Raw genomic sequence first — 23,847 nt, 5'->3', positions numbered from 1 at the left:
TTTGGAATATGAGGACCTTTTTTCAATCCTGATACTTGACTACTCTGCAGGCTCTTACACTATTAATGACTCTTTTCTCCTCAATGCCCTCTTCAATTGAGGTTTCTGTGATATCACTCTCTTCCTGGTTATGACCATTCCATCTCCTTTGCTGGATCTTCATACAAGTCACATGGGTGTTTTACTGGACTCTATCCCTTGCCCTTCTCTCTATATACTATTTCATTTGGTGATCTCATCAGTTTCCTTGAATTCAATGATCCTCTCTATGCTAATTATTCTCAAATACATCTATTCAGACCTAATCCTCTACTGACCTCTAGTCTCACATCTCCAACTGTCTACTAGACATCTCAAACTGGATTTCCAGGAGACATCTTAAACTCAACACTACCTGTGACATTTAAAAAGTTTGAGACACATCATTTCTGGCTAATTAATCATTTAATCATAATTTATTTATAATGCTATGATGATTGTGGAGATAGATATAGAAAAATTGCAAATGTTTAACATATATTGGATTGCTTACCACCCGGGGAAGGAGATGGGGGGGAGAGAGGAAAAAATTTGGAACACAGGGTTTTAAAAGTGTGAATGTTGAAAATTATCTATGCATGTGTTTTAAAAATAAAAAACTTAAATTAAAAAAAATTTTAATTAAAGAAATTATATTGTTAGCATTTTATTAATAAAAGGGTCAGTGATACTCTTGAATGCCAAAAATGAATCATGGCATGGCCCTTGGAAGAATGGGTGTTAATGAGAATGGTAAACAACTCTGATTGCTCAACAACTAATATGTGAAAATGAATATTACTATGAGAGGTGGTCTTATTCTACTGAAGAGCTAGGGGATAAAATTGTGTGGTTCAAAAATGGTGAGGGGTCACCACTTAATAAAAAAAGCTGGAGAGATCTCTAAAAGCAAAGCAAAGTTTATTATACATTCTCTTAACAATGGTGTCCCACCCTTGGAGCAGAGATGGAAGGGAGGAAAGCACCTTCTGGGGCAGGGTTAACACTTTTAATCCCTAAGGCAAATACCCCCTCCCACCAATGACCCTCATCTTCATTGGCCAAGGATCTCACATTCTAAGCATGGGAACTACCCAAGAAATTGAACTTGACCAATAAGTACAGAGTTGCCCATATTTAATTGAAACAGGGAGAAAATAATGTCGTGGGAGGATAGCAGGAAGGGGACTTAAGTATGCCCTTGGATCAAAGCTCAAAGTCCTTCAGGCCTACTCCAACTCTGAAGTAGATGGAATTCTTACTTGATTTTCACAACTGTCTTGAAAGATCTCATCTCATCTCGTTCACAACTTTGATCATGTCATTTACTTCTAAATTGCCCTGCCTTGGACAATTTAATCAAATAATGTATCTTCATCCATATCTTAGTAGAACACAATGGAATTCCCCCCACCTTAGATTAAATTTTCTGTTAGGGTGAGGGGGAGCTGAACAAGACTAAGGAGAAAGTCAGCTCAATCTTATTATCAGTCCTTCAGAGACTAAACTATGCTTTTGAAAAAGTCCTGCTGCTAATCCAATGATTGATTACTAGTACAAGGGAGAAATAATTTCTCTCATCCCAAAATGAACTCATTATCTTTATCTCTAAACCTTACTGTTGAGGGTACTGCCATTCTCCTAGTCACCCACATATATAATGAAGGTGTCATCTTCAATTTCTCATTCTTCCTCTTTAGACTAAGGGCTCATTGATCTCAATGAGGTTCTTGATCCATCTTTTAAGGCCAGAAAAAATTAACATGGATTGATGCAGAGCAAAACAAGCAGAACCAGGAATACATTGTACACAATAATAGCAAGAATGTGCAATGATCAATCATGAAACACTTGGTTCTTCTCAGCAGTTCAGTGATCTAAAGCAATCCCAATAGACTTTGGATACAAAATGCCATCTGTATCCATAAAAAGAACTAAGGAGACTGAATGTAAATCAACACATACGATGTTCAATTCTTTTTTGCTTTTTTTTTTTTTAAATCTCTTTCATGGTTTTTCCCCTTTGCTCTCATTTTTCTCTCCCAACATAATTCATAAAACAATGTGTCACGGGGAAGATATTCCAGGTAAATCCATGCCAAAACAGACCCAAAGAAAAGAAAAGGAAAGAAAAAGCAAGCAAAATTGGCAGGCCTCTGTCTTCCTGGAGATCTGGGCTGGTATGAAAAGGAAGCCTGGATCCAGAATAAGAGTAAGATGCTAGGGCCCATCTGCTCTTGCAGAGGAAGGAAAGGAGTGCCCCAGAGATTTGCAGTCAGACTCCCAGGCTATTTTTTCACACCAGTGCTACCATGCGGTTATAATCTTAAGTCTCTTAATTTGTCCCTGTCAGAGGACCTTAGTTTACTATCCAGTTCTGCCATTTGCTCTGTATGACCTTGACCTTTCTGGAAACTGTTTTCCTGGACTACCAGAGAATTGGAATAGTAACTGCTAAGTTTTATTCTCATTCTAAATCTATGTTCCCATAATAAATACCTCTACTAACAAGTTGTATAGTTGGGCCTGGCTCTTTGTGATCCCATTGCGGGGTTTCTTGGCAGAATTGCTGGAATGGTTGACCATTTCCTTCTCCATCTCATTTTACAGATGAGAAACTGAGGCAAATAGGGGGAAGTGACTTGCCTAGAGTCACATAGCTAGTAGGTGTCTGAGGGCCAGAACTCGGGAGAAGTGCACTTGAAACAAAGATACTCAGAGCAGGGTGTTAACTCAGTGATGGGATAATGGTTTTCTAGTTTATATGTACTTAGTACGGTGATGTAATAGTTCTACAGCTGACACATGCTCAGTGTGCTGTAGTGATGTATAGAAGGGGACTGGGAATGAGACATTCCATCTTTGGTCATCCTCCTGGTGGCTCTCCTGCCTCCTGCACTCCTCCACTAAGATCAAGGCTGTCCCGAGATCCTCCAGAGAGCTAGTCCGGACATTGCCCTAAGTGTCTGAGGCTACATTGGAACCTGCTCCATTGCATCATCCTGGCTCCAGACACTCACTAAGTGACCTTGGGTAAGCCATTTAACCTACATTTGCCTAGGAGTCCAGCTAAGTGGCTGGTGTGGGTCTAGAGTCTGGACTATCTGACCCATCTCTAAGTGCTTCACAGTACCTGTTTAAGCCACCTTTATTCCAATGAGGGAAGCCTTGCCATCATTAGAGTAGACTTCCCCCTATCTCATGGTGGATTTGAGACCTGTCTGGGACGCTCCCTTGTCCTGGGACATTTTACCATGCGACAGCTTCCTGGAGCTGCATGTGAGACTTAGCAGCTGTTGAGCTCTGGCAAATCCACTGCAGAAGGAAATGGCAATCTACTCCAATAATTTTGCTTAGGAAACCCCATGGACAATGTTGGCACACGAAGGTCCACAGGGTGAGACACATTTGAGCAACAATTAGATGATAAGTTCCTGGAGGAAAGAGATTTGTCTTATTTTTTTATCTTCCCCAGCTCTTAACACCATGAATTCTAAGAGCATAAATAACTGTTTTAATAAATTGATGAAACTTAATTAGGTTGCTTTCCTACTTTTCCTACTAACTCCTTTTACCATTAAAAGTCAGTCCCTTCTCTGAAACTTTGAATTTAAGAGAGTTCCCTAAAACACCGATGTCAAACACCCAGTTCATGGGCCCTCTTTAAGACCTGTCAAACTCCTGAGTGTGTGGCCCAAAGAGCTTAAAATGTAATTGGAATATAATTGACAAAATAAAAGAAAAAAATCAATAAAACATAGTATTACATCTCAAAACAAGGTCAACAAAGCATCAGTTACTTAAAGTACTTACATAAGGACTTACGTAAGATTTGTTGTTCAGTCTTGTGGGACTCAAATGATACTGGAGTGTTGTTTTTTTTTTAATTATTATAGCTTTTTATATACAAAACATATGCCTGGGTAATTTTTCAATATTGACCCTTGCAAAAACTTCTGTTTCAACTTTTCCCCTCCCCCCTGGCAGGTAGTCCCATTCATGATACTGGAGTGTTTTGCCATTTCCTTCTCCAACTCATTTTTACAGATAAGGAAACTGAGGCAAATAGGGTTAAGTGATTTGTCCAAGATCATACAGCTAGTAAGTGTCTGAGGCTAGATTTGAATTCAAGAACATGATTCTTCCTGATTCCAAGCCCACTGCTCTATTCATTGTGTCCTTTAGCTGTTCTTCATAAGGTTTAGTATTTCTATTTTGAGTATGATATTACTGGCATACAGCCCTGAGAGGTTAAGCACAGGACCATAGATTCAATATATTTCAGAGGAGGGCTTTTCTGCCTTTAAGGTCAGTTTTCTATCTACTGTAACTAAACTGTCTCTATAGTTCTCTTAAATTCTATAGTTAAATGAAAATATTTCTTAAAAGAGTTTCTACTCAACAAGAACAATAAAAATAATAACTTATTCAAATTGTATTTTATAATTATAAAGCCCTTTATATATATTATCATCTTTCTTCCCTGTCTCTCAATTTTATAGAGTATTGGATATGTTGTATTTTAACCCTGGCAACTGTGAGAAAGTCTATTTTATAGCACAACACCAAGTCTTTGGATATGAATCTCTAAGCTACTGAAATATGCATATAGAATGATTAATTTCTGTGTCAGGTGAAGTGGCTTGAAGTCTATCCTCAGTTAATTAGGAGCAGAAGAATCAGAAAGGAGTTGTGGCTGGGATGGGGGCTAGAGCTTGAGAAGAAGAAATAACCTGATAGGGCAAGGGGAAGAGCGAAACTCACCTTGCCATTTTGAAGCTTCCTATATTAATTATCCTTGGTAAGTAAATGCTGAGTTCCAATGTTTCCAGTGCTAAAAGTTTACTAGTAGTACTGGGTTCTCCAAATTTGATGTCCTAGGGCAGGCCCCTTATAGCCCTATTTTAGTTACAGCTTTTATAGATAAAATATAAATGAGAAAATTATATATGGCCAAGAAAGGCCTAGTTGTTATTTTCATTGATTCAATAATTATTGCTTATCTGCTATATGTAAAAGGGCAGCTAAGTGATAAATTAGATAGGGTTCTGGGTGTGTTATCAGGAAGACTAATCAAATGTGAATTCAGCCCCTAGTTATGTGACCCTGAACTTAACTCTGCCTCATTTTCCTCAAGTGTGAAATGATCTAGAGAAGGAAATGGCAAACCACTTCAGTATCTTTGCCAAGAAAATCTAACATGGAGTCACAAAGAGTTGGCTGAAAATGACTGAACAACAAATGTGCTATGTATGTGCAAGGAGTATTGTTGGGAACACAAAAATAAGTATGAAGCACAATCCTTGCTTTTAAGCAGCTTACAATTTAGTTAGACAAATACTATCTAACATTTATATAGAGCTTTAAGGTTCACAGGGGCAGTATTTCAAAGTGGATGAAAGGCTGGCTTCAAAGTGAAAACTATCTAATTATTATCTCCCTGAGGGCAAGAGCTGCTTAGTTTTTATTGACTGATTAGAGCCCATTTATCTTAAATTCTATAGTTAAATGAAAATATTTCATTTATCTCAATTTCATTTAACTCAATTATCATAATCTCACATTTATGTATCTACCCCAACTTCTAGTCTCACATTCCAAATTGCTACTAAACATCTCAAAGTGAATATGCTCTAGACATCTTAAACTCAACATGTCTAAAATTGAACTCATAATTTTTTTTCCCAAAAGACTCCCAAAGTCTCCTTTTTCTAACATTCCTAATATTATTGAGAATACCACTATCCTCCCAAGTCACCAAAGATGAAAATCCAGCTATCCTTGACTTTTTTTTTTTTTTTTGGTTAATTTGTTTATTTACTTTAAACAAATTTAAAATGGAAAAAAAAAAAGGTAAATATTGTCATGTATGCAACAAACATGAAGGGATTCAACATAAAACAATAAGTTTTATATACTTGAAGAAAAGACCAAATAGGTAACACAAGGATGTTCCCGTTTTATTTTCCTTTTAATATGAACTCACAGAGTACAGGAAGGCAGTCAGGATGTGTAGATTCTTAAGAATATTGATTTGCAGTGCTGTTCATTTACCTCTCTCTCTCTCTCTCTCTCTCTCTCTCTCTCTCTATATATATATATATATATATATATATATATATATATATATATATACATATATATATATATATAAAATAAATCCTATATATTATTTATAAAACTGTCCAGTTTTTTATTTTTTTTTGCTTTCTTATAGGTTTCTTTTGTTCTTATTGCGCACTCTTTTACTTTGTTTTTTCCCTCCCTCTCCCCTTCCCTACCCTATAGATTATAATTAAATGTAGATATATTAATATATGTGTATGCACATATAAACACATGTATACATATACATAGAAATATATAACATATACATACGCAGTCATACACATATATGTAAGACTATACTACACTTCTAAATATATATGTTGTTCTATCTTTAACCCATTCCTGATGACAATAAGGTTCCCCCTACTAGTTCTTCTGTACCAATTTTCCAGAAGAATTGAGGGAATAATCTCCAGGTCAATAATGGGTGGTGATTATTCCTGAGGCAGGATCTCCAAACAAATTGAAAATGGGAATTATTTTAGGAGTTTCCCGAGGCCAGGTTGAAAGGGTATGGGAAGGGGTTGTCTGGAGATTCAAGATTTTCTGACCCAGCCCCCCCTCAAGATCAGCGGACCACAGAGTCCTATTATATCAATATGAATGTAATAGAATACTATTGTTTTATAAGAAATAATGAACATGCTGATTTTAGATAAGCTTGGAAAGACTTACATGACCTGATGCTGAGTGAAGTGAGCAGAACTAGAAGAACATTATACCTAGTAACAGCAAGATCATCTGATGATCCAACTGTAATAGATTTGATTCTTACCAGCAATACAGTGATCCAAGACAATTCCAATAAACATGGGATGGAAAATACCATCCGCATCCAAAGAGATAACTATGGAAACTAAATGTGGATCAAAGCATAGTATTCTCACCTTTTTTGTTGTTTGTTTGCTTGCTTGCTTGCTTTTTTTCTCATTTTTTGGGTTTTTTTTTTTTTTTTTTTGTTTTTTTTTGGTTTGGTCTGATTATTCTTGTACAACATGACAAATATGGAAATATAGTTAAAAGAATTGTACATGTATAACCTGCATCAGATTGCTTATTGTCTAGAGAATGGGGGAGGTAAGGGAGGGATGGAGAAAAAATTTTGGAACACAAAATCTTACAAAAATGCATATTGAAAATTATCTTTACATGTATTTGAAAAAAATAAAATACTACTAAGGAAAAATAATACTAGACCCTGGTTTTATATTTCAATTTAACATATATAGCTATATCAAGAAGGCAATTCTCTCAGTCTGGGATTTATCAAATATCTCTCTGACCTATCAAGATTCAGATTTTACATGAAATCAGCGATGAGAAATCCCTTTAACTCATTTGATCAACTTCAGCATTAGCTGTGCTAGTTCAGCAAATTCTCATTAAGTATCAAGTGCCCTAAGCAATGAGAATCCTGAAAGATAGAAGCAAATCGTTTAGTTTATCTATTAGTCTACTACTGATCAAAGTAGTAGTGTTCAGTTTTATGCTAGGCAAGTAGACAATGGAAAGCTTTAAAACTTATTAAATGCGTAAATATACTGTCTCTTCAAGTTTATGGTTACAAATTAATGGATAAATGAATAGCTGCCCCTCTTTAAGGTCTTTTCCCACTCTGGTGGAGGTCTAATCCACCCAATCCATTCGGGAAATCTCCCTTTGTCCCCAGTTGAGCCTCTGGGTATTCAGCAGCTCCAGTACCACACAGCTGAGCCCAGAAGCACTTTAATACCTTACTGAAAGAAAATTTTAAAATCCCAAGAGACCACAGTTTCTACTAAAGGATGCCAAACCAGGAGTGTGAAAGACTAGGCAGAGGTCAACGCTAAAGAAAAACCAGCTATCATTGCTTTGTGACCAGGAACAAACAAGTGGTTATTCAATGAGTGATCAGTGAGGGATTCCCTTCGTAAGGGAAATTAACTGATGTGTGGGAATTTATTTTGCTTAACTATAAATATTTGTAAGGGATTTTGTTTTTCTTGCTTTCTCCATAAGAAAAAAAAAAAGATGAAGTGCAGGGAGGGAGAAAATATAGATCCAAAAATGAAATTAACTGACTGATATAGAGATCAAATCCAGTGCCTTGATTTCAGCAACATCAATATCCTTCCTAAATTGGTCTAAAATTGAGACAAAAGCTACCATTACACAAGTTAATTGTGTTTAATGTTTTAAACCACCACATACATTTCAGTTAGTAATTTACTTATATTTAAACATTTATGATAGTATGAATTGATAAAAAGAAAGATTCCACATATATTACAACAAAATATTTATAGCAACAGTTTTTGTGGTAGCAAAAAAATTGAAAGTAAAACAGACACTCATCGATTGAGGAAGGGCTAAAAAAATTGTGGTGCATGGATATAATGAAATAGCACTGTACAGGAAGAAATGATGAATGTTATGAATACAGAGAAGCATGGAAAAATTTTACATGATCTAATGCAGAATAAAGCAAGCAGAGCCAAGAAAACAATACACTTAATGACTATAACAATGTGAATGAAAAGAACAAAAACTACAAGATAATAAATATGAATGTAGCAAAATTACAAAGAAAAAGGAAATTCTTAAAGAAGAAATGTGAGAATGCACCTCCCTCACATCTTTGCAGAAGTTAGCATCCAATAGTGTGGAACAAATGTTTCTTCTATGTATTGATCTGCTTTACTGATGTTTCCCCCTCTTCTTCTTTTCTTTTTAAATAATTCCCCCTCCACTTTTTTTTTTTTTTTAAGGAGTGGTTATATGGGAGGAGGAAAAAGAAATTATAAGAGGAGATTTAGACAGTGTAAAAGAAGATTCAGTAAGATGTATTTTTTAAAATTTAGAGCTAACCTACAATGGTTATAAAACTGTGCATACCTTTTGATCCAGCAATACCACTGCTGGGTCTGCATCCAAAGAGATCAGTAACACTGTCTGATGATCAACTAATGACAGACTTAGCTCTTCTCAGCAATGCAATGATCCAAGATAATTCCAAGGGATTTATGACAGGAAATGTTAACCACCTCCAGAGAAAGAACTATGAAGTCTAAATGCAGATCAAAGCACACTATTTTCATTTTTTCTGTTTTTTTTTTCTTTCTCATAGTTTTCCCTTTTATTCTGAGTCTTCTCTCACAACATGACTAATGTGAAAATATATTTAACATGATTATATATGTATAACCTATATCAGACTGCTTGTTGTCTTAAAGAATGGAGAATGAAAGGAGTAAGGAAGAAAAATTTGGAGCTCAAAATCTTACAAAGATAAATGCTGAAACCTATATTTACATGTAATTGGGGGGAAAAATACCAGTAAATAAAAATAAATAAAAAGTAGTACTAAAAAGACCCAAATATTTATTCATATAATTTCAGATTATCATAACACCTTTATGAAAGTTTCCCCAAGTTCTACATTTTATGAATATTTTTAAAAGACTTTTAAAAATCACTTACTTTCCAGAAAAGCTTTCTGAAAATGAAGTTTTTCTGAGCTGCTACTTTAAGTTTGGCAGTTAAACAGGCTATCCGTTTTAATGTATTATCTTTAAGAAAAAGTTCAGATTTCAGTTGGCTGAATAGTTTAATCATCTCTTCAGACCTATAGGGAAAACAAATTCGAGAAAGTTCAGAATGTCATAGGGACACTCCTGACATAAATCCCAGTTCCAAAGGAGTCAACTCTAATGTAGGCAAAGGAGATAGAGATCTTTTAATTTACAGTCCAATATCTTCAAAAAGGAGTTTTCTCAGTTTAAGCCTCATGCAATTTTTGGACTAGGAAGGATTATACTGGCCCAAAGGAAGCCTTTGAACTGAGCTGTGGGGAAAGATTCGAAGAGATGAAACAAAGCTGGAAGAAAGGCAAGAGAGGAAGAGATGACCATTGGGTTCCAGCAGAAACTTTGTGGTGGTCCCGAGACCTTGGACTTAGTGTGGCTGGCTAGTTTCATAGAAAGCCTCTTTGTATGGACAAAGAATTCAGACTGAGAATATTGGGTCCCTTTAAGACCAAAAGATGCTCCAGAAAGATTTTCTTTAATTCCCCCTTTATCCCATGACTATCCACTATTTGGCATTAATTCATATTTATTTACTTAATTGTTATGTTTTAAATTGTAAGAGTCACACCCAGAAAAGTTTTCACTAGGAACAAAACAAATAAGATGGATTTATAACAATGTTACATATAATAATATTTAAAAATTTAATAATAACAGCAAATATTTATAAAGTGCTTACTATATGCCAGGCATTATGCTAAGCACTTATCTCATTTGATCCTCAAAACAATCCTGAAAAGTAGTGCTATTATTATTCCCATTTTGCAGATATGGAAACAGAATTAAGTGACTTGTCTAGACATAGCTAGAAAGACTTGGGTTTTCCTAACTCTAGGTCCAGTACTGGCCCAACTAGTTGCCCAAAAACAATTTAAACAAGTATTTTAGTTTATTATCAACTATAAATTAAGTAAACAGAAATGAGTAGAAACAGAAGACAGTCCCACTTAGATGGGGGAAGAGAGGATAGTCTGCCTTTCACTCTCACAGGCTACTAGAAAGAAGTGCCATAATGGTAGAGCCCTCCACCACCTTTCAGATTTTAGAAGCCTGCATAATTCCAGAGTAGCAAATTATCCTCATTGCTTTATATGACAGAACTATCTTTAAATATGGTAGAGACCCCATTCCTTTCCTTGTAAGGCTCTCCCCAGGCTTCGGATTGCATGGATTACTCCTGGATCAGAGTGTTCAACTTGAAGTCTGGCTGAGATATTTTAAATGACTTTGTGCCTCAATTTCTTCATCTGTAAAATGGGGATAACAATAACAACTCCTTTTCACGGTTCTTGTGAGAATAAACTCAAATGATATTGTATAGTGCTTAGCAAACCTTAGAATGTTATATAAATACTATGTATTATTATCACCAAAAAGAAGTTGCTCTCAGTTCAGAACCAGTGATGGGAAAGCTCTCAGGTTCTTCTAGCAGCTATCTTTCTAACCCACTAGAAATAATATCTAGCTCTTCGTATCCAGAATCCCCTTAACAGGAATTTTTTCTGACTTTCGTCTAAACCTGGAGGTAAGAGTGAAATAACCACAATATAAAGATCTGGATCCACATGGGTACTGTTAAATAAAACAGAGGTCATTGAAAAATAAGATTAATGTATGTTAATACTGGGAAGTTATTTTCACTATGAGAGAAATTATTATTATACTAATATACTAATAACCGATTATTAAAATGGGATCTAGACTTTTCTCCTTAATTTCCTCATTAAAGTCCAGGTCATGTTAAAGTCAGCTTTTGAAGGACAAGACTGATTGATAAGATTGCTCCCTGCCCTCAAGGAACATGCTCTTCATTCTTTGTACAGCTAACTACCTAACTAGAAAACCTAATTACTATTTAGAGTATAAACAAAATCTACTCTGGGGGGAAAAAGTTTTATCCTTGTACCCCTACTTTAGAGTTTAGAGTGACCCAGTTCACAAAGGAAAAAAAAAACAACCAGATGGAGATATACTATCTGGATGGAGATAGAATTCCTGGTTTCAGATTGCTGGAGATGACAGAGTTTCATGATCAAATCACATTTAGAGAGACCCTGAAGACTTCTAGCGTACCTCCTCAGTAAATGCTCACCAATCAGGGTTGATGTTCATTTGTCAAGCAATTCCCTATCAGAAGAGTTATTTAAAACTTTCAGGATCTCCATTGGTTTTCTTTGATTATTGAGAGAAACCACTACCCATCAATTTATTGATTGCTGACTAGCTTAATTAATCAATTGGTTATTGATTACCCAGAAACTCTGTTTCTTTTTTTAAAGTTTTTTATTTTCAAAACTTAAAAAAAAGATTTGCAAAGTGCTTTATGAATAGCTCATTTCATCCTCACAACAACCCTGGGAAGTAGGTACAAATATTATTTTTATTTTACAGAGGAGAAAACTGAGGCACTGAGTTGTCAGTTATATAGTTAGTTATATAGGGTTATATAGTTAGTAAGCAGGTGAGATTGGATTTGAACTCAGGTCTTCTTGACTCCCAGATCAAGTATTTTATTCTTTATGCTACCAAAGTGTATCTATTTAAGTTCAAAGCACCTCATACAAATACTATGCATCTTTCCACTGCCCTATAATTTTATTAATAACAATAATAATTCAAGACATTTTAAAGTATATGGGAAAAGTCTCACAATGACTCCCTGAAAAAGTTATTATAAGCCTAATGATATCCATTTTATAAATGAAAAAATTGAAATTTATAGATGTGAAATAATTGGCCAGTAAAGACTAAACCAAGATTTGAATCAAATCTCAAGGTACTATATAGTGATGATTATCCAGGTCTGATTTGGGGACTCTCAGAAGTACCCTTAAGACTCTTTCAAGGAATCCACAAAGTCAAATCTATTTTCATAATAACATCAAAGTGACTTTTTTTCACTTTTAACATGGTACTAAATGTAGGCCACATAAACAAAAGCTCCTTGGGTTCCTCAAGTCATTTTTAAAAACATAAAGGGATTCTAAAAGTTTAAGAATTGTTGTATAACAGTATGCTACCTTGGGGATTAGTTCCAGATCTCAACTCTTCCATTTACTATCTTTATGACCAAGGAAAGTGTGGGAGAGAAATATTAGACTACCAAACTAAAGGTCTACAGCTGACCTCATTGTTGCATGTCTGTGAAACCTAGATATTATACCAGCACCCTATCTAGAAACTGAAATCGCTTCCATTTGAATTGTCTTAGGAAGATTCTGAAGATCACCTGAAGATATCTGAAGATATCAGACACTGAAGTCCTTTCTCAGCTAAACTGCATTCCAACTCTACTTCATAGAACACAACTCTGTTGGGCTGGCTACATTGTTCAAATGCCAAATGTATACTTGCCATAAAAATTTTTTTAGGGAGAACTCACACAGGGCAAGTGTTCACAAGGTGGTCAGAAAAAGGGATACAAAGACACTCTCAAGGTCTCTTACTTAAGAAATTCAGAATTGATTGTATGACATGGAAGACACTGGCACAGGACCACCCAGCATGGTGTGCCCTCATCAGAGAAGATGCTGTGGTCTCTGAGCAAAGCAGAATTGAATTAGCCCAAAGGAAATATGAGATACACAAAATTAGAAAAGGGACCCAAAATGTTCATATGGACTATCTGTATCCAATGTATGGCAGAATATTCCAACCAAGCTTGTGTTAGTCTGATCTGACTGTGACTGTGACAGTCAGATACACTGTAACTCACCTCTAACATAATAGTCATTTCAGTCCTCTTTGAGAATGAAAGACAATAACCAATCAACCAATTGACCTTATGACAACTTCTCTGGGACTCAGTTTCCTCATCTATAAAGTGACCAGATAACTTCTGAAGGCCATTTAACTCTGAATTTATTGAAATTTGGAATTTAGGAATCTCACATAAAACATGAGCAAGCCTCCTTCCAAAGGTAATAGTTTTAAACAAGTACTTTCCCTATTTAAGGCAGAAACCACAGAGTATTGCCATGAAGATGAAGTCACTTCTGAAAAGATCCAGAATGGAGGTACAGTCTTCAAGTGATTCCATTCTATCAGTGCTGCTAAGTTCATTGATAGTAAAGAATCCTTAGTTCAGTACATGCTGATAGGGTAGAACAGGAGAAAGAAAGGAGAAAGAGGGAGAAAGGGAGAAGGAGAGAGAGGAAAAGAGGGAGAGAGGAGTGAGAGAGGGGGAAAGAGAGAGGGAGAGAGAGAGGGAAGGAGGAAAGAAGAGAGCGAGAGAAGGAAGGAAGGAGAGAGGGAGAGAGTGAGAGAGAGCAAGAGCGAGAGAGAGAGAGAGAGGGAGAAGAGAAGAGAATTCAAGAGAGGGAAAAAGGGAGGGAGAGAAGAAGAGAAGGAGGGAGGGAGGGAAGGAGGAAGGACAGGAGAGAAGAGAGAGAAAGAGAGGGAGGGAGAGGGATCATAGCTATTATACACATAGACTTCTTCCACTTAAGAAAAAATTTTAATCTAATACTGAAGGTATTATAGCCATACCTATATGGCTTCTGACATCCAGTTGTAGATTTGAACTTGCTAGCATACAGTGGATCTTGCAAGAGGGTAGCTTTCTAGAACAGGAGGGAAAAAAGTAGAGTTAGGACATATTGAACAATAACTTCTTATTATGCTATTTTGTTATCATTACAAATTATTTAATAATAAACTATTGTGGATCACTATCCATTTATTGTCATATATTATGAGATAATAGTTTTATTATCAATATTTCAATAACAAGTCATTATTTATCATAATAGTATTTTATATAATTGTATTATTATATTATTTAATAATAAACTTCTTATGAATTTATAATTTTCAGAACTAATTTCCTATCCCTAATAGATGAAAATCTATCCAACTTCAAAAGATTTCCAAATTATTCCAGAGTTTAAGTCTCTTTGGCCCCAATTCCTCTCCCTTTTCCAGTCCATTCCAATTCAAATAATCTCCATGTAAAACAAGTGTGATCCCATCATTCCCTTGCTCAAAAATTTTCAGAGGCTCTTTACCACCTGCCAAAGAAAATATATACCCCTTGGCACAGCATTGTCAACCATATGTCTCCACCCTTACCTTTGTAGTTAAAAAGCTACAAAGGTGCCTTCTCTCTCACTTGTGCCTTTAATACCCTCCCTTTTCACTTCTACCTCACAGAATCTCTTCCTTCAAGATGCATCTTTTATATGAAATCTTTCGGCATTTTTTTGACTTTTAGTACAATCTACCTTATATTTAACTCCTGTGGATTTACTGGCATCTATTCTCTTTATATTTATTCTCTATACATATATAGGTAGGTGTATACCTATCTACTGATAGGTAGGTAGATAGATGATAGCTAAATAAGTAATAGACAAATTATAAATATATTCATATAAACATAGAAAGATGATGATTGGTTGGTAAATGATGATGATGAAGAATAGATAGATGGACAGACAGATATACTTTCATTCTCCCTCATAAGAATGTAAGCTATCTGTAATAAATTTTTTCAGTCATTCTTTGACTCCTAGGCTTCTTCTAGTGAATAGTTCTATTTCCTTTTGGAATTTTATAGCATCTGAAGATTGACACCTGAAGTCTTATGGCAAGAATGCCATAAGTAATAAAATCATGATAATTGTAGCTATATAGTGCTTTAATGTTTTAAAAGTACTTGACAAATATTTTATAATCCCAACAATTCTAGGAAGTAGGTACTATTATTATCATCCCTATTTTAAAGATGAAGAAACCGAGGGAGTCAAAGATTAAGTAATTTGCTCAAGATTACAAGGCTAAGAATCTGTGACAGGATCTGCCTCTAGGATTAGGATTCAATTCTTCACTGCCACACCTCTCCTAGAATGGGAATTTTGTGGAAGTGGGATGCCATGGAAAATATATGTCAGTGATGTAATGTTTTGGTCATATTTCTCACCCAGACATTTCATATTTTTCCCTAGAAGATCATGGATCTCCTCTTTAGAAAAGTTTTAACTTAGGCCCATGATTCCAAGGTATGTGTATAATTCATTGTAAGTTATGGTGACTGACATCTGTACCTATTCCCAGTCTTGTAAAGGACTTTTTCTTCCAGGTAGTCATGGTTATTTGTCTCCAGATGTGTCCTCAATGACTAATAGAGTTTTAACTCTTTTATCTTCTGTGAGATGCTTGAATCAGTTTAAGTGCTTTGTGAAATTCTTATCTTACCAAGAATTTTAGAAAAATTTACATCCTTAGAAAATTTAAAGAAAACAAAGTATGATATTTCCCTTTATATAATTCAATAAGCATTTTCATATCTCTTGAAAGAATAGATAGCATCTTGAAAAATGTTCTCAATATTCTTATTTTTTAAGTCATGTGCCACACTTCTACATAGAAGTCCTTTGTATGATGGATAATAAGGCACCAATGTCCTAGGAGTGCCACATCCATATTAGGGAGATACAAAATGTACACAAGGTCATTGGCTTCAGACTTGTAATGAATGCAATAATACAACAGAGAGCAGTATTTAAACAGTCATACAAAATTATCTTTTAAAAGTAACACCAGAAAATTGTCCAATTATAGTCTAAAACAAGTTAAATGTATGCTAATTTTTCTCTGTAAAACTAGAATATCCTAGCAGGCGAGTCCAAGATGAAAAATCTCTCTAATGAGTCTTTGCAAATACATCAGGCTCCTAAATATATGTTGGACAGAGTGACCATATTATAGAATCCCCTCTAGGATACTCATCTAGTTTTCATTCACATTCACCAGTTGAGTCTCCAAAAGGGAATCAGGGTTCACAGATATGGCAATACTCTTTTAAAACTATAATGCATAAGATCCCACCAGTGTGATTTCCATAAACAATCAATCATTAAACTCAGTTCTTAGAAAACATGTTTACTCAAAGAGCATAGCAAGAACAGTAGTTAACAAAAAAAATCTTCCCCATAAACCTTAGGCATACTTTTATTCCAGCATTGTCACTACACTAGACCAAATGCTCAGCTAGATTTGCTTTTCATAGAGGAAAACCTCTTTAATAAATAAATTGATTCTCTTTTTTGCTCCCCTTGGCTTGCTTCTCAATGGTAGCTCTTCTCCAGCACCATTAATTTCAAATTCAGCTGAACTCTTCTAAGGGAAAGTAGGGACCCCTACCTCTGGACTGGTAGAAGTTTTTTCAATCATTCATCCACACTCAGGTTCCTGCCTTGATATTTGTCATTTTTTAGGTAGGAGGTAGGAGAGCAGAGGTTAGTTTTCACCTTTGGACCATTCTTCTTGATTCAGGGGTATGAAAAATCTCAGTGAGAAAGACCTTACCCTAATTTATGATGACCGGATGACAATCCAGTGTATTTTCTAAACCTTCATCTCTGCAGGCTGTGGTTACAATAGTTATTTACCCAATAATTTCTATGTGTCTCTGGAGTTTGTGGGCCCTCCCCTCCCCACAACTTTTTTTTTTTTTCAGAGACTGTTGGTCTCTGCAAATGAGTACCTGGGGAAAGGGCATGGAAGTAATCTTGGGGGTAAACAGGAAAGTTTTGCTTCCTTTTCATATGCAAACACAAAATCAAAACTTTATTTATTGTACAAGGTTGTGGAATAATCCATCTGTTTTCATATGAAATGGGTTCAACTTCAACACATTTACATCTCAATGACTTTGTAAGTTATAATTGCAAATTTGCTGAATTCTAAAAGGGGTACACACACACACACAAAAAAAAACTTTACATACATACTTTATATATGTAACTTTATATATATATATATATAAACATGTAAATATAAATATTTATATTTTTAAATAAATATATAAGTATATATAAAACTTCATATATGTGTGTGTGTGTATATATATATATATAGAGAGAGAGAGAGAGAGAGAGAGAGAGAGAGAGAAAGATAATGGAAAGGAGGGATAGAGGAAAAGAGGGAAGGAAGAAGGGCGGGATGGGCAGAGAGAAGGAGAAAGGAAGAAGGAAAAAAGAGGGAGGAAGGGAAGGAGAGGGAGAGAGAGAACATTTTTAAGGGCATTCTCTATGTCCATGGACTGCAGATACAAAGGAAAAGATAGTGATAAAGATAAAAGAAATACATAATAATTAGGGGAGAAGGAAAGCATGAACAACTGAGAGATTCCAGAAGATCCTAGCATAATAAGTTATTCATAAGTTAAGCCTTGAGAGAACTCAAGAAGTAATGGAAAAGAAGGAAAGCTTTCTCAAATTATTTTCACTATATGTGTGCCTAGAAAAGTTCCAAAGTACTATGCCCAAAGGACTATCTCTGTATACCCTTTGACCCAGCAGTGCCATTACTGGATCTATGTCCCAAAGAAATCATAAAAAGAGGGAAAAGGACATATATATATATATATATATATATGTACATAAAGATATTTGTAGCTGCCCTTCTTTTGGTGGCAAAGAATTGGAAAAATGAGTAGATGCCCATTAGTTGGATGGCTGAATAAGTTATAGTATGTGAAAGTTACAGAAAATTATTGTTCTATTTTAAAAAATGATGAACAAGCTGATATTAGAAAGGTTTGGAAAGATTTATTTGAACTGGGATGGTGAGCAAAACAAGCAGAACCACGAAAGCATTGTATACAACAGCAAGTCTGTGCAATGGATCAATTATGACAGACTTAGTTTTCCTTAGTGGTTTAGTGCTCGAAGGCAATCCCAATAAACATTGGATGGAAAATACCATCTGAATCCAGAGAGAGAACTATTGGAGACTGAATGTAAATCAGCACATGCTATGCTCACTTTTTTTTTTTCTTTTTCTTCTGTTTTGTTTTTCTTCTTGTGATTTTTCCCTTTCATTCTAATTTATCTCTCCCAATTTGATTTATAAGAAAATATGAAAAAAAGAATGTACAAATATAACCAAAAAATGTTTTTTACATGTAACTAAAGAAAATATTTTTTTTAATGTAAAAAAAAAGTTCCAAAGTTCAGAAACTAAAAATCACTCATCCAATTTTATTGTGCTCCTAATTCAGGTTTTTCCTTGGTCATGTTTAGGACCTTCTGTAAGTCTTCTTCAGGGGTGGCTAGGTCATGCAATGAATAGAGCATATAGGTCTGGAGTCAGAAATTCTGACTCAAGTTTCCTATGTTCAAATCTGGCCCTAGATACTTACTACCTGTTAATCCTGGGCAAGTTACCTAATCTGTTTGTCTCAGTTTCCTCATCTGTAAAAGGAGCTGGAGAAGGAAATAAAAACTACTCCAGTATCTATGCCAAGAAAACCACCAAACAAGGTTACAAAGAGTCAAACATGATTGGAAAATGACTGAACAATTAAGTATTCTATTATTTTTTTTTCTTTTAACGCATACACAAAATGGGCTTAAACTCTCTGAAATCTCAAAAAGAAAAATTATTCATATAAAAGGAATCTAGGATTGATCATCATCAATAGTAATCACCCCAATATACTCAATACCTCTCTTCCCATATTCCTAGAACCTTTTTCAGATGGAATCCATGTATTAAAGTTATGGGCGCACTTTTAATCAACAGATCCATTGTCCCCCAGATATATTGAGGAAGGAATCTATAATTTTGGTGTTTATGACTATGTATGTAGATGTACACACACATATATTTTTGATAATTATTTTTCAATATAATTAGTTTCCTTTATAATCCTATATATTTTATTTTACATATTTAAAAACATTCTCCTAAGAATGGGTCCAGACTGCCAGAGGGGGCCATCTCTCTCTCTCTCTCTCTCTCTCTCACACACACACACACACACACACACACACACACACACACTCACACACACTAACCCCCTTTACAGAGGGATTTCAAATAGATGGAATATTTTATCTGCATTGTCAAAGAAAATTTAAATTTTCTTGTAGCCTTTTATAATAACTATTCAAAAGCCCATCTATTTCCTTCTGGCAAGTGAACCTTTTAAGAAGTTAAATGCTATCAGCAATATGATGCCCAAATTAATAATTTGCTTTATTGTCCTGATACCAGTATACTGAAAAAGCAGTGAAACATAGTAGAGAGCACTTACTAAGATGTAATTATTCCATGAACTTTTTAGGTGTAGAAAAATGGATGAAGAAGTAGAAATAATATATAGATGAAGCTCAGCCTCCTTTTTCTCCAGATTTGGGTTGCAAGGTAAAATAATGCTACTGGAGACATTTCCAGAGTAGAAGTCATTTTCATTCCCACTAAATTTGAATTGGATTTCACTCTGAGAGTTTTTCTGATCTGAGAGTGTCCGGTATTCCTTTTTGTTTGCTGCATAGGATAGAATACTTTCTGTTTGATTAGTCACCGATGAAAGACTATTGCCTGAGACGCCAGTGAATACAGTAGATAAACAGTTCCTCTCTGAAGGGATGGGCAAAGGTCGAAAGGCTTGCTGGTCACTGTCACGCAGCTTTTTATGCTCACAGCCATGATCCAGAGTTGAGGCACTGGGCACTACTGAATAGTCCTCCTGATGGTACCTATAAATTGAAAACAAGATACAAAATTACACATTCTAAGTACAGGAATTAAAAGTTTAAAAAAACAACAAAGAGAACCAGGCTATACAATAAATGGGTAAGAGCCTAAAAGGGATTTCTTCTACTTGAAAAGAATGTTTACTCAGGAAAGGGAGAAAATTCATGTCACATTTCCTATCATTGTATTGAATTAAACATACAGTGCAACTATAATAAAACATGAGAAAAAGTGAGAAATAAGGCTTTGCAAAATATATATACATTTTATATGTTAAATATCATCTCAGAGAAAAAGGGTGGTATAATATTAGTGGAAATATCTGGATTCAAGAAAGTCACTTAAACTTGCAATATTCCCAGGCAAATCCCCAAAACTAAGTTACAGAAAAGTTGCTGAACCGAATTGGTGGTGGAAATTCCCACACAAGAACTTCCTACAACAATGAAATCAAAGGTCCAGGTTGTACATAATTCCCCCCCAAACTTACCACTCTAATTTCTATTTTCCCTTTCAGAGTATCTTAAATCTTACACTCAATGGAATTTCTCATCATCACGAGCTTATAGCTCATTACATAAAATGTACATTTCTATTGTTGTTATTGAGTTTATCAGTTCTGTCTAACTTCCCATTTGGAGTTTTCTAGTTTACATTTCTTTCTGAGAGAAATTATTATTTTACTATCATATTAATAACCAATTATTAATTTGGGATCAAGGCTTTTATTCTCAATTTCCTCATTTCAGACCCAGTCCTTGTAAAAAGTCAATCCTTGAGGGACATGGTTGATGATGAGATTGTCCTAGATTTCATGGTATGCTCTTCAATCTTAGGCAGAAACCCATCCAACTAAGAGATCTCATTTCTGTTTAGAATATAAACATAATCCAAAGACAAATTCTTACCCAGAGGAAATGAGCCCTGTCCTGGTATTCCTTATTTGAGGTTAAAATGACTCTGTTCATGAAGGAGAAAACCAACCATAGTGGTGTAAGTAGTATTGCACTGTGTAAATTTCTGGGAGTGGCCAAGCCTCATGATCAGGCCATATTCTCAACAAGAGGAGTTGAAATGTTTAGCATATATAGGACTGCTTGCCATCCTGGGGGGGGGGGGGGGGGGGGGGGGGGGGGGGGAGGAGGGAGGGCGGGGAAAAAACGAAAGATAAGTGATTGCAAGGGATAATGTCGTGTAGAAATTATCCTGGCATGGATTCTGTCAATGCGAAGTTATTATTAAATAAAATAAAATTTATATATATATTAAAAAAAAAAAAAAAAAAACAAGAGGAGTTGAAGACTTCAAGTCCATTCCCCCAATTAAAGATCCACCAAAGTTAGTTTTCACTTATCAGGAGCATTCCCTTTTACAAAGCTATTTAAACCACCAGGGATCTTTGGTTGCTGAGAGATACCACTGATCATCAATTTATTGATCATTAGCCAGCCTAAAAATAAAAGTAAATAGATTAATTACCCCCAAACTTTGTCTTTGGGGATTTTTCATGCATCACATTCCTGAAGATCATTTTACAGATGAGGAAATCAAGGCAAACAGGGTTAAGTGACTTGCCCAGGACCACACAGCTAGTAAGTATCTGAGGCCAGATTTGAACTCACAAAGATAACTCGTCTTGATTCCAGACCCAATATTCTATTTACAGCACTGCCTAGCCACTCATAAATTTTTATAGGATGCCACAAAAAAAAGAAAAATTATTCCTATGAAAGGAAGGTATGACTGATCACTATTAACAGCAATTATTTCCTGAATACACATCTTTTTTATTACACTTCTTTTTCCCCATACTACTTGAACCTTTTTCAGGTATAATTTAGGTATGAACTAACTTTCAGGGGCTACTCCCTACTTTGACCTCTTTTCTTGACCTCCTCCAAAGTCACAATGACTTCTCCCTCCTCTAAACCCTATAGAACTTAGTGTTAACTATTATTGGACACTTTAATTTATTATCCTATGTGATTAATCATTTATATGACATATATTTTATTCTTTGCTTCATGGCGTGCATGGTTCAGCAAGAAGAAATGAGAGAATCCAAAAACTTATAGATTACACAAAAAGTCTCTTCTCAATATTAGGAACACTTTCTCTGAAGAAGGAATTAGTAGATGCTAGCTCCAAATTCTCTCCCTCACTTTAACCCCTCTCCTATCTATTGAAAAGGCCAAAAAATACAATACTTATTACTCATATGAAGTCATGCAAAACATTTTGCATTAATGTATTTTGCATGTTACCAAAAAAAAAAAAAAAAAAACAAATCCAAAACATGTATCAATCTTCATTCTAAACCCATCATTTCTCTATCTGAACGTGGAAAGAATTTTTTATCATGAGTCCTTTGGAAGTGTGTTGGATCACTCTATTGATTAGTTACTAATCTTTCACAATTGATTGTCTTTACGATATTGCTTTTACTATGTAAGTTATTCTCCTGTTTTTGCTCACTTCATTTTGCATTAGTCCATATAAATCTTCCCAGGTTCTTCTGAAACATTCCTTTCTTAATTTTTTTCAACACAATAATATTCCATCACATTCATATTCCATAACTTATTAAGCTACTCCACAACTGGTGGAGCTTCTAATCAGTTTCCACACTGATTATGTCACCACAAAAAGGATTGTCATAAATATTTTGTACTATAGATCCCTTTTCTCTTTTATTTATCTCTTTGGAATATAGATCTGGAAGAAGTATGATTGAATAAAAGAATTTGCATACTTTTATAGTCTTTTGGGCCTAGTTCCAAATTGTTTTCCAGAATGATTGGACTAGAACACAGGTTCAACAGTACATTAGTGTACCTGTTTTCCTATATCCCCTCTCCCATCTATCATTATTCTTTTCTGTCATCTTAGCTTATCTGATAAGTACAAGGTGGTACCTCATAGTTATTTTAATTTTTATTTCCTTAATCATTAGTGATTTGGGTAATTTTTCACATGACTAACGATAGTACTGATTTCTTTCTCTGAAAACTGTTGGTTCATATCACTTGACCATTTATCGAGTGGGGATTGGCTTTTATTCCAATAAATTTGGCTCAGTCCACTGTGCATTTGAGAAATGAGAATGTTATCTGAGAAACCTGCTGCAAAGATTTTTTTTAACTGAGAAAAATCTTTGTAATAAAAGTCTCTAATAAAACTCTGAAACCTCAATATAGAGGGAATTTGATAGATATAAACAAGAGTCATTAACAAGTAGACAAATAATCAAAAGAAATGAGCGGAACATTTTCAAAAGAAGTAAAACAAACTATCAAGTCATATAAAAATGTTCCAAATGATTAATAACAAGAGAAATGATAATTAAAACAACTCTGAGATTCCACCTTACATCTATCAAATCTTCAGAGATGACAAAAATAGAAAAAAAAATGACAATTGATAGAGGGGTTGTGGGAGGACAGGCACATTAATGTATTGCTGGTGAAGCTGTAACATTCTAGAAGGTAACTTTGAAAAATTCACTAAACTGTGCAAATACAGTGAACACTATTTATTCTAGACTGGTCCTGACTTAATCCAGCCCCCTGGTCATTTTTATTCAATACAGAAACAAGAGGAGATACTCATAGGTCATTTAATGGTTAACAAAAGAGGAGATTTTTTTAGCCACATGAAGATTAAGATATTC

The 23,847-nt window shown here is 35.0% G+C and overlaps 1 protein-coding gene across 2 annotated transcripts in view; it reads right to left on the bottom strand.

The window, feature by feature from the left end:
- The window catches only part of C5H12orf56 (chromosome 5 C12orf56 homolog), a 131,538-nt gene that overhangs the window by 41,704 nt on the left and 65,987 nt on the right, over positions 1-23,847 (bottom strand). For both annotated transcript variants that reach the window (XR_007954309.1, XM_052001219.1), the window contains exons 4-6: positions 19,735-20,179; positions 14,181-14,254; positions 9,586-9,730 (exon numbers count right to left, since the gene is read on the bottom strand). Coding sequence is in view for 1 of the 2 variants with exons in the window: in XM_052001219.1 (XP_051857179.1) it covers positions 9,586-9,730; positions 14,181-14,254; positions 19,735-20,179 (664 nt within the window). In the remaining variant the exon portion in view is untranslated. The remainder of the gene's footprint in view (positions 1-9,585; positions 9,731-14,180; positions 14,255-19,734; positions 20,180-23,847) is intronic.

The sequence above is a fragment of the Antechinus flavipes genome, chromosome 5 (genome assembly GCF_016432865.1).
Source record: "Antechinus flavipes isolate AdamAnt ecotype Samford, QLD, Australia chromosome 5, AdamAnt_v2, whole genome shotgun sequence".
Taxonomy (NCBI): Eukaryota; Metazoa; Chordata; class Mammalia; order Dasyuromorphia; family Dasyuridae; genus Antechinus; species Antechinus flavipes.
Note: the sequence above shows the minus strand (reverse complement) of the source record. Positions and strands in the feature narration are given on the sequence as shown.